This window comes from Salvia hispanica, chromosome 1 (assembly GCF_023119035.1).
Source record: "Salvia hispanica cultivar TCC Black 2014 chromosome 1, UniMelb_Shisp_WGS_1.0, whole genome shotgun sequence".
NCBI lineage: Eukaryota > Viridiplantae > Streptophyta > Magnoliopsida > Lamiales > Lamiaceae > Salvia > Salvia hispanica.
In genome coordinates this window covers 30185255-30197353 of record NC_062965.1, presented here as the reverse complement: position 1 = coordinate 30197353, position 12099 = coordinate 30185255, and the positions used below count along the sequence as shown (strand labels likewise).

At 38.8% G+C, this 12099-nt stretch overlaps 1 protein-coding gene across 1 annotated transcript; it reads left to right on the top strand.

Annotated features, from left to right (window-relative positions):
- The first annotated feature begins 2138 nt into the window (after nucleotides 1-2138).
- LOC125202550 (zinc finger protein BRUTUS-like At1g74770) lies at nucleotides 2139-7451 on the top strand. The gene is made up of 11 exons (XM_048100961.1): nucleotides 2139-2460; nucleotides 2874-3095; nucleotides 3243-3437; nucleotides 3505-3824; nucleotides 3930-4158; nucleotides 4776-6181; nucleotides 6263-6400; nucleotides 6485-6719; nucleotides 6814-6873; nucleotides 7125-7196; nucleotides 7271-7451. The coding sequence occupies exons 1-11, from the start codon at nucleotides 2227-2229 to the stop codon at nucleotides 7394-7396; spliced, it is 3237 nt and encodes a 1078-aa protein (XP_047956918.1). The 5' UTR covers nucleotides 2139-2226; the 3' UTR covers nucleotides 7397-7451.
- Nucleotides 7452-12099: the final 4648 nt, after the last annotated feature.

The following is a 12099-nucleotide window of genomic DNA, read 5'->3' as shown; positions in this document are numbered from 1 at the left end:
TAGACAAAATTTAGATATAAATTACAAATTTCTTCCATTGTGACAAAGTTTGAAGTAAATTATAATTTATTATAGTATTAAATAAACATATAATTGAAATTAAAATTGAATTTAATTCGGTTACCGGTTATAACCGATGGTTATCGGTTATAACAAAAACGGTCGGTTATAACCGATAACCGACTTTTAGCAAAACTTAAAACCGAAACCGAACCGATAACCGTAAATATCGGTTATCGGTTAACCGATAACTGACCGGTTTCGGTTCGGTTCTCGGTTAACCGATTAACCGAAAACCGTTTACCCACCCCTACTTCTCCACATATCTCTACTCATTTATCAATTTAATTTCAACAAATGTAATGTATATTCCAATTTTAAATTATCATTCACTTTCTAAATATAAATAACAAAACTATTTTATTAAAAATTTAAAATAAATTTAAAGAAATTACAAATTCTTCATTACACATTCATGGCGCAATATGCATTCATTCAACATCATTGTCTTCCATCAATGTTTATCCTTGGGCTTGTTCCATGGTTTTTACCTTTTGGGATCTTCTCATTTTTAACATTACTTTATAAACATGGGTAGGGATGTCAATCCAACCCGAAATCCGTGGATCGGCCCGAATAGCCCGATAAAATTAGTGGGTTAGGGCTGCAATTTTGTAACCCGAATACAAAACGGGCTAAATGGGTTGGCGGGTTAAACAGGTTGGCCCGGCGGGTTGCGACTTTTAACTGAACAATATTAAGTTTTTAAGGATTTTTTCAATGTTTGAATTTCATGTAACACAATCAATAGTTTTTTGCAACTGCAACCTTCATTCTACACTTTTCCAATCGATCTCATACTATCAACTTTCAAGTTCTATCTCGACTCATTATTCCATCATCCCATCATCTGTCACTATTGTCTACTACCACCAAAGCCAATCAAGACCAAATTAAGTACTAACACATCAAAATCTCAATGTATTTATCATTTTAATAATGATTCATATGAGATATTATTTTAAACTTTCATAAAGAATTAATTATGAAAAATACAAAAATAATGACATGAACCTAAGCTTTAATTCAAATTAAACAATTTAATTTTGATTTATCTTTGTTTATGTTGTAGTTGATCAAGATGAAATGCTTATTTCCAACTATTATTTAAGAAAACTATAAAAATTTGAAGATTTTATATGATTTTATAACGAAGAATAAAAAAATATCTTAAATTGAAAATCATTTTACCGAGTAAAATTTTGTTACAATAGATTATTTTCAAAAGTTTCTAGGCCCAAATAGCCCTATGGGTTAGGCCGAAACCCGGCGGGTTAAGGTTAGGGTCCAAAGCTTATGACCCGAAAAAATCATTACTCGAATAGCCTACATCTGAATAGCCCGACAACCCAAACGGGTTGGCCCGAACCCGAACGAGTTAGCCCGATTGACATCCTTAAGCATGAGTCATCTCGATAAGATTTTTCTTGGCTATATTATTTGCATTCGAGTATCTTAACTATTATCCAATTTTTGAGGTTTGCTGTTTCGTTGGAACACCTCAAATACTACGAACATGTAAAACGCACTGCCAAGTATCTCTATCTTTTGTCATTTCATACCATTCTGTTGAGGTTTCAATAGAATCATCAAGTTCATGTTCATGAATGAGTTCTTATCTTGAATATCAGTTGAGGTCTTGGGGAGAAGGGATTCAACCTTCTGTAAATATTATACCACATTAAAAAAAAATCACGATTCATTGTATGGGGATGAAATGTCGTGTACAATAAAAAAAATACATGATGAGTGAGTGATGACAATGCTGTATGCATGTTTGGCCCAAAGCCAGATTATTTAATTTGAGATTACATATTTAAAAATTCAGAAAAGGAGTGAAGCGTGTAAGCATGAAGAAGGCACGTGCCAAACCGTGCACTTGTCTTGAAAGCACTACGCCGGCATGAACCACACCTCCTTAATTTGTTGCTGTATTTTATCAGTTCAAACAATTTTGAGAGCGTGGAATGGAGGCATCATCATGCACGTGGCAAGGGCGGATTGGTCAAAAGCAGCCCGCGCCACGCCCAATCGATTTAAATAATACAGTGCGTGTGCGTCGTCAAAGGTTGAATCCGGTGACGAAAGCCAAGCCATGGCCACCATTAAATTGCACCTAAATCCCGTCATTGATGAAAGGGGTCGGAGGCTGCGTATTGTTGCTAAATGGGCAGCTGGAAATTTCACAGCGAGGATGAATGGCCGGAGCCCTCGGCTGCCGGAGTTAGACTGGTTGACGCGCCAATTCTTTTCTTTGTCGTCACTCACAAGGCTTTCCGCTTCGAGCTCGATGCCATCCTCCGTGTCGCGGCCGAGGGCGGCGAGGTCGTCGTTGAGCTTAGCCAGAGGCTCGAGTTCTTGAAGCTTGTGTACGACTACCACAGTCTTGCCGAACACGAGGTTACACTCATTATCTAACTGATTTTTTAAATTCTACTAATTACGTATAAAAATTACTGTATAATGTTTTTGAAGAAATTTTCAGCTCTAGTGTTGGGCGTTCTTGATTGCTAAGATTAACAATTGTGAGGAAAAGGAAGGAATTTTATTGGTATTTTTATGCTAGAATGTTGAATACATTTGTGCTTTACCTACTTGTACATCTAGCCTGAATTTAGTCAAATTACTTAACATTCCTCTATGTAATTTGTGATTTGATTTTCTAGAAAGTCTACACCCTATTTGTGTTGATCAAGGTAGTTTAGTACAGTATTTCCTGTTTGGTGATATACCTTGAAAAACTTCGGCTTTGGTGAATTATGCAGATTCACCGTGTGTCAATGACTCACATTGCAAATCTAATTCTTAAACAGGTTATCTTTCCGGCATTAGATTCTCATGTAAAGAATGTAGTACGGGCATATTCCCTTGAACATAGCTCTATTGATGATAGCTTCAGTTGCATCTTCCACCACTTGGATCTCTTGATAAACAAAGAAGAAGAAGATGCATCTCAGACGTTACAAGATCTTATTTCTTCGATTGTTACTGTGCGGACCGTGATTTGTCATCACATGCATAAAGAAGAGGAGCAGGTACCTATCTATTATTCGACTTTTATCAAGTTATATTTGTCCAACTATTCAAATCACTTTACGTTATTTTTCCTTAGTGACCTAAAACAAAGAGTTGAATTTACAAAAGATTCATTTTTTATATGCCTATAACTCATGTGGATGCAGATATTTCCTTTGCTGATGGAGAGATGCTCGCCTGAAGAGCAGTCTAAGCTCGTCTGGCAGTATATGTGCAGTTTTCCCACCATGCTACTTGGGGAATTTTTAAATTGGACTACTCTTCATCTTACTTCATATGTAAAACTAGATGTCCTACATTGCATACAGCGTATGTTGCCTAAAGAAAGACAACTTCAAGAGGTAGATTCCATGCTAAAATTATCAAGCACCGCCGTTAAGTATCTGACATAGATCATTAACTCCACAGGTGCTCATTTCATGGGTTCAGCACGAGAGTTCTTCTTCTGGTCCCAACAGCATATATGGAAAGAGGCATCAACTTCTAAATGGACTATCCAATATAGACACACTTAACCGAGAACAACAATTCAATAAAGCTAGTTCGATCCATGATAATTTGGTGGAGGAACCCGTCAATGGTATTCACATTTGGCATGCTGCTCTGCGAAGAGATCTCGATCAAATTGTTGAGGAATTGCTTCATATAATGAGCTCAAACTGTTCCAGAAGTTTGTCTTCAGTTTTTGTTCAGCTCAAATTTATTGTGGATGTCTTGATCTTCTATAGGTAATGGTCAAGTTTTACTTTTTGCTTCAAGTCTCCAACTTAATTGAGGTTGTGGACAATTTTGTAAGTTGTTGATACTCGTCCTCTCTCATTTGAAATGCGCAGCAAATTTTTGGACAAAATGTTCTGTAATTTGTCAAATCTTGAGGCTGAGAATAGCAAACCTCTGTGGAATCCACTCATAGATGAATGCCAGATTAAAGCTCTCCAAAGGTTGCTGCTGTATGAATCTCGAGGTTCGGCACAACTAGAAAACTTTGTCGAGATGCTTTATCAGGAACTGGAATCCCTTGTAAGAGGGCTGGGAAAAAACTTGATGCTTCTTGAAACTGAGGTACAATTCCTTTTCGGTATGTTAATTCTAAGTTGTTCATTATTTTAGAAGTTCATAATAATCTAGTCAATACATCATGGATACTGTTCTAGGAGATGCTGGTAAGTTTGTGCAACTCAAACTGTGAAAGATTTGAAGTAACTTTCGGATTAACAAGATTATATTTATGTGAAGCACCTTGAAAAATTATTTAGAGAATTGTACTATGAATGTAAAAGTGAAGCAAAAATTAATAGTATTTGATAATTCTTTACATTTTAGAATCTTAGTCTGTGAAATCAAAGTAAAGTACAGATATTCATAAACATGATCAGATCATATTAGATGTCAATCGATTAAAGTCTCCAGATGACACCACCAATCAGATAAATCTATATGCTTAGTAAGTGTGACAGCAGTTAGACAGATCTACATATTTAATCCATTGACAATAATACTTCTGACTGTCACATTTATAGAATATAAATTGGGGTATATTTCTCATGTATACAAGAACACACGCTGACACAATCAACTATTGTAATGGTTTCTTTCAGTGGCTTGCTTCTAAGTGTCTTTCTGTTTGTTTGGAAGTGAGTTTAGTTGCTTCAGTCACTTCATTATTCATTATAATCCAGGTTTTCCCATCCATTACCACAAGTTTCACCATTGAAATGCAAATGAGGTTACTCCAGGCATGCATTTATATGATGCCACTCGGGCTGCTAAGGTGTGCTGTTACTTGGTTCTCGTCCCATTTAACCAAGAGCCAGTCAAAATCTATTATAAAGGCAGTAGAGCTTGGATTGCATCCTGCTTTAAGTAAATCTTTTACATCTCTATTATGCCAATGGATCTGTATTGGCAATTCTGGGAAAATCTCAGCTGAAACTTTCAGGGAAGATCTGGAAGAAATGTTCTGTGGTAGAAGCTTCTACCTGGCTAAGCAAAATAGGCAGAAAACTATATTCACTGATTGGATGTTCAACCCAAATTCAACAAGGAGAAAGATACGGGCAGACTTTCCGTCTTCTTCTGCCTCTGAAGAAACAGGAGAGATGGACATCCCCATGTTCTTTTCTCAGAAGTTCAAAAGAATGCCACCACTTCACAGAAATCTTGTGGAAGCTGACCATGCTACTTCCACGACTCTCGAATATAGGCCCATGGATGCTGTTTTTTATTTCCATAGAGGTCTAATAAAAGATCTGGAGTACCTTGTCAGCTTATCAGCTAAGCTGGCTGCAGATGTCGGATTTCTCACTGAGTTTAAGAAGCGCTTCGAGCTTTTGCGTACCATTTATCAAATTCATAGTGACTCGGAGGATGACATTGCTTTTCCGGCTCTGGAATCAAAGGGAGCACTTCAAAACATAAGCCATTCCTACAACATCGACCATGAGTTGGGATCGAAATATTTCACAAAAACTTCCATAATCCTGGAGGAGATATCTAAATTGCATGATCAGCAGGGAAGCAATGAGACTAGAGCGCGGCTGGACAAGTTGTTTCTGGAAATCCATCGTAATTGCCTGTCTCTGTGTAAGGTACTATGTGATCACATGTATCGTGAAGAAGTTGAGATTTTTCCTTTGTTTAGAGAAAGCTTCTCGGTTGACGAAGAAGAAAAGATCATAGGCCGTATGCTTGGGACTACGGGAGCAGAGATGCTGAAAAAAGTGATAACCTGGCTAATGGCACATCTAACTACTGTTGAGCAGCAGGCCATGGTCTCTATATGGCTCAAGGTTGCTAAAAGCACGTATTTCGATGAATGGCTACGAGAATGGTGGGAAGGTATGGTGGAACGTACTGTATCCACAGCGGAAGAGGGATTCAGACCTCCTGATGCCTCAATGGAAGTTGTTTCGATATATCACAACGGAGATATCCCAGGTCAAATGCCTTCTTATCGAGATCCTCTTGGAGGAACTTTTGGCTGCAAGCATTATAAGAGAAATTGTAAGCTTCTCGCTCCATGTTGCGATAAGCTCTATACATGCATACGTTGCCACGATGAACAAACAGACCATTCAGTGGACAGGTTAGCCTAGCATAAACCAGGTTACTGTTTAAATGATTTCTTTCGCTGACATGCAAACTCATTTACTATTTCTTGCTGCAGAAAAGCTGTAACGGGAATGATGTGCATGAAATGTATGGTGATTCAACCAATTGGGCAGAAATGTATGAGCCAGTCTTGCAATGGCTTCTCCATGGGAAGTTACTATTGCAATATTTGCAAATTGTTTGATGATGAACGGTTAGTTGATTGTGTGCATCCCGTTCATTCGAGATCATTTATAGGCATATCTTTTTGAGTAGTTCTAACAGATATTTTGGACAGGCAAATATACCACTGCCCCTACTGCAACTTATGCCGAGTTGGGGTGGGTCTGGGAGTTGATTATTTCCACTGTATGACATGCAATGGTTGTATGGGGAAGTCTTACGTTGTACATACATGTAGGGAGAAGTGTATGGAAGATAACTGCCCAGTTTGCCATGAGTGCATGTTTAGATCACGCTCTAAAATCAAGGCACTTCCATGTGGCCATATGATGCATTCATCTTGTTTTCAGGTATCCCTTTCCTCTAGAATTTATCATGTATGGTGAATTTATTTTTTTCTTCCTCACATAATTGGCTTCTCATTTCATTTTATTCTGCTGTTAGTACTACACTTGCTCCGAGTATATTTGCCCGATCTGCAGCAAGTCACTTGGTGACATGCAGGTTAGTTTATATTCCTTCCTAAAATGGAAACAACATCATCTTTATTTTTTCCTCTCTTACTTTAATAGAGTTTCTGCTCCAACCATTTCACTCCCCTAATAATAAGTAACAACAACTGACTTCATGATCCATTAAGTTCAAAAGTAAATCAAGACGAGTGCCTTGTCTTACTGCTCTTCTTCTTGTTTGAATCTATGCAAAAAAAATCAGTGGTACGGTGTTTAAAGAATCATTATCAATCTGCTGTACAGGTGTATTTTAGGATGTTAGATGATATATTAGCAGAAGAGACGATCCCAGAAGAGTATTCTGGCAGGACGCAGGTGTGCTATTTGTGATTTTTGAATTTGAAATAAAGACAAAATGATTAAAACATGTGTGTTCAATGGGTATGCAGGTTATCTTGTGCAATGACTGTGAACACAGAGGAACAGCCCCATTTCATTGGCAATACCACAAGTGCTCGAATTGTGGTTCTTACAACACGAGGACGTTAGGAGATGTATTGAAAAGCATGCTCTGAGTTGTTTTCTAGTGTACTACTCCATCCGTCCCATTAAATATGCAACATTTGAGAATTGACATAGGTTTTTATGTAGTGTTGTTTTGTGAGTTAATGAAGAGAGAGTAAAGTAAAAGACATGAAAAAATAGAGATAGAAATGTTTCCATTTTAGGAAACGTTTCATTTTTAATGAGACAAATTAAAAAGAAAAATGTTTCAGTTCGAATGGGACAGAGGGAACAGAGGGAGTACTTTGTAAAACTAAAACCTTATTTTTCAATTAGAGAATATATTATTGTCATGGCTTGCCTTCATTATTATGGTTGTTTACTATTTTTAAGCATATAATATTAATTGGGCAAGCTAGTCTTTTTTTACGTTGTAATCTAAATAGTGGAACCTTTTTTATCACAAAAGATTTTTCACGCGGACAATTTATCGTGAAATGTTGGGTCACCCCATTGATTTTGCTTATCTTATGTAACTGCTTACACTAGTGTGGTGTAGGATCCATATTGAATTAAATGCTTGCTTATAAGAGCATCTCTAATGGCTTTAGGTCAGCAATAGCCTAGCTAAAAAACTTCTCTTACCATATCATCTAGGATTAGAAACTGCCTGCCACATCATCAGGACAAGAAACTGGACAAGCAATAGCCTAGCTATAGGCCATCAAAATTATAAAAAACAAATAAATTTTGATCACGCAAAATACGGAATTAAATTTACGACACAGATACGGGAAAATGCGATAATTTTATTTAAATTAAAAAAAAAAGTACAAAAAAAATTACATAATTAAAAAAAAAAAATCATCCTGCTTCCACACACAATCCCCGCCTCACTCCTCGTCGCCGCCGTCGCCGCACCCGGGAACCCCAAATCTACCGCATCTGAGTCCCCCTCGTCTCCCATGGCCCTACGTGCGCGGGCCAAATCAACTCGCATACTCTGAAGGATCTCAAAAAGAAACCCCTTCTCCACAAGGTGTCATCTGCCGCCTTCCATTGATTTAGGATTTTCCACATGTTCAACTGCGTTTGTTGACGCGCGAGGTGGAGAGCTCGGCTGACGACTTGCCAGTAAGGGGGATGCCGACTGGACCTCTTGGGACCCCTGGACTACTCCCCTAGAAGCCCGTTGCGCCGTCCTTTGCCAACCGAGCGGGTGCGACGAGTAAACGATGGAGGGGACAAGAAATCCTGAGCGTTGTCGGGGAGGTCGTGGGAACCACCGTTGCTGCTGTAATCACCGGCAAGGTTTAGCCGCTGCTTCTTCGGCCAGCCAGCATCGACACCCGCCCGAAACTTCTCAGAATCCATCAGCACCTCGTAGCAGTTCCATAATGTGAACTCCTTATAAACTCCCTTCAAGGGGAACTGCGCCTCCGCCATCCTCCTGACATCGTCGTCAGTTCGGCCGCTGATCTTCATGCGGAGGTTGCAAATTGGGAGACCGCAGCTCTGATTCGGTCCCACTGCTTCCGGCATTCCTCCCCGTTGTGTGGCTTCCCGTCCGGGTAAAATCTCTGGTGTGCTGCTGCTATTTTTAGCATACAAGTTGATGATTCTCTGATTGTTCGACTGGAGGGGATCATCGCAAACACTCACCCAAGCCTTGGACAGGGCGACATTCTCTTCATCCGTCCACTTCCTCCGTACCTTATCCGAACAGCCGTCATCATCCCCAAAATTTGAATGGGAGCGTCCGCATCCTCGAGATCTATCCCCAACTCCTCTAAGGAGAAAGTTTCAACCCCAATTTATTGCGTCCCGCTTGGGTCGATGTGTGGGAAGAATCAGCCAAAAAGTCAAGACTGGGGCGATAGACATTGTCCTCCCCCCCCCACCCCCCGGCTGCATCCCCGACTGCCACCCCGACATCATTTGCATCCTCGGCATACACCCCGGCATCATCTGCATCCCCGGCACCCCTTGCACGCCCTGCACCCCCTGCCACCCCGGCATACTACTACCCCCGGCTGCCATCCCCGGCATCATCTGCGGGCAAGGGTACATATTGTAGTACCCGCCCATCGGACCCCATCCACCTCCCACGGGTACCGTGGGAGTTTGCGACCCGCTCGTCACTGGAGGAGAGTCGTTGTTCTCCATTTCGCGTTAGTGCTCTTGTACATAAATTAAGAGAGAGAGAAACTCATTAAAACAAGTGGTGTAAATGAAAATGACGTTCAAATTGCGTATATATAGAGTTTCGGGAAAAAAAAAATGGCACTGGCCGATCGCTAGCCGATCGGGCGCCTACAATGGCGGCCAGCGGATCGGCTAGCCCATCGCCAGCGCCCGGGAATCGGCGTGGGCTAGCCGATTGGCTCGCCGAAACGCCGCTCGCGGTTCCCATTGGTCGGCTAGCGAAAATCGGCTAGCTGCCATTGGAGATGCTCTAAGGCTGGAAGATTATTATTTTTGAATCGATATAAATAATCTTGAGCATATAATATTAAGTAATAGTATTTGAGAGTGACTATTTTTTTTTTTATATTTAATCGTGTATTGGATAGCAGCCCCATCTCTGCCTTCCGACGTCGGCTACGATCTTCTTTATTATGTCATCCCATAAAGTTTGTGTTTCCAAAATCTGTCACTGGGTTCGAAGTAGTATAGGAGTTTTTTTTTTTATCCCTTTTTGCCCCGACCACATGTATCATACTTGAAATAAATGCTTCATGAAAGAAATTAATATTGATCAACTTGAAAAATAAAATCATAATTAATATGTTGATAAATGTTTCTCTCTATTTTTTAAATTGGTGTAAATACATACGAGTGTTTTCTTACTTGTAGCCAAAATCTAACACCCCCAAAACACTGAACAAAACATTTCAGCTATTTATATATATAAAAAAAACAAATCAACTTATCGTGGTTTTAGAAAACTTCTTCACGTCAAAACTCATGGAATTTTGAACACTACACATATCTATCAATGAGTTGACGACTACGACATAAAATTATATGGAAAACTGTGTTAGGTTATGATAAGTCAAATTTTGTTATTTGGATAAAAAAATAGAAAACCATAAAAAAATCTTGCCCCAATTTATTGCCATACCCATTTCTTAATAAACTAACTCAAATGTGCTCATTCATTTGCGGTCACAATCCCCATTTCTTTTGCATCTCATATCAAATATATGCAACATTCAACACTCCAGAATCATGCAGTTCTTGTTTTTTTTTAATATCCAAATTTCAAAAGTTTCACAAGCATATTCGCATCTAGTAAAACATCACCTCAGTACGTATAATCACGTATATATATGGCACGTGCGAAGTAGATAAATGGTATAAGGTAAAGAAAACATTTGATAATAGTGATAAGTTGAAACCAAAGTAGCTAGAGTAATATGCAATATTGGTATTTTCTTGATGATAGTGATAGTAGCATATTAAACAACAATATTATGATTTATGATAAGATTGATAATAATCATGTGTCAGTGTGTATCTTCTTGATGAGGTTGAGGTGGTGGAGCTCCAACTCCGCCCATTTCCAAATCTCTATATACGTTATATCCGGGAATTCCACTAACAATCCTTTCCAAAGATTGAAGGAATCTGGTTATTGTGAGTGAGAAACATCGGTAAGAAGACAACCACGCTAGTAGGAAATAGAGCCAGTACACACGTTGTGGGAGGATCAAAGCCAAGAAGAAAGAGACGAATACCAACAAATTAAAATTGTGGAAGCGCACTTGCAGAATACGAGGTTGAGATATTCGAATAGAGAAAAAGGACAAGAGGAGCAACACAGCACAAACTATCGAAAACCTAGGCCATGTGTTGAAGATACTGAAGGCATCCCAAATCCCATCATCCACCAATTATTTAAGAATGTTGATTACCAACATTAAGCCAAACTTTATTTCCCATGAATACATTTTTTTCTTTGCTTCTTTCTATATGGATAAATGCATGGGGTTTTATGGTAAATATGGAAAGCGTTGGTATTCAATTTATTGGACTTTTTGTCGCTAAAAGTCCTCATGGCAATACATACATGGTCTAATTTAATGTGTTAATTAGGAAATCGGTTGGTGTGCTACTTTTTACCCTTTCAAATTTAATGCTACATATTCTAACGAAAACTCGGATCGACGGAGACATGAAGGAAACAAACATACATTTTCCTACTTTGACTTCGGAGAAAACCCTAAAATGCTCTTATCACTAAGCAGGCCGGATGTAGAAAAAAATATCGATAGCTCGATTCCCAAATTAGATCATTGGTAGAGGCTTTTACACAATAATTTACATTAAACTTGGATAAATTTTATAATTATATAAAAGTTTAAAAATTTATTTTAGTGAGGGCTTTAGCCCCTTGCATCTCCACTTGAGTCCACCACCCATGTCACTAAGACAATACGGTCCGACTTTATAAATGAGTTAGGATTTTAACATTGGGAATCCAATTACTGTCGATAATTATGATGTATTTATTGTTATCGGTGTTGTCAAAAGAAACTATAATACTGGTGGTAGAAGTGGCATAGAAAAATATTGGTAGCATAGAAAAAATGGCAACTGCCCAATGATTCAGCAGCGTATGATGTATTGATTGTTATCCGTGTTGTCAAAAGACACTATAATACTGGTGGAAGTGGCATAGACTAGAAAAATATTGGTTGCATAGAAAAAGTGGCAACTGCCCAATGATTCAGCAGCATATGCTGGAAAAGTCAGCAAAATTATAATCAGC

Coding starts and splice junctions, on each gene's coding strand:
- LOC125202550 (XM_048100961.1), top strand. CDS start 2,227: ATGGGCAGCTGGAAATTTCACAGCGAGGATGAATGGCCGGAGCCCTCG. Junction 3,096..3,242: donor TGCATAAAGAAGAGGAGCAG/GTACCTATCTAT, acceptor ATGTGGATGCAG/ATATTTCCTTTGCTGATGGA. Junction 6,874..7,124: donor AGTCACTTGGTGACATGCAG/GTTAGTTTATAT, acceptor TCTGCTGTACAG/GTGTATTTTAGGATGTTAGA.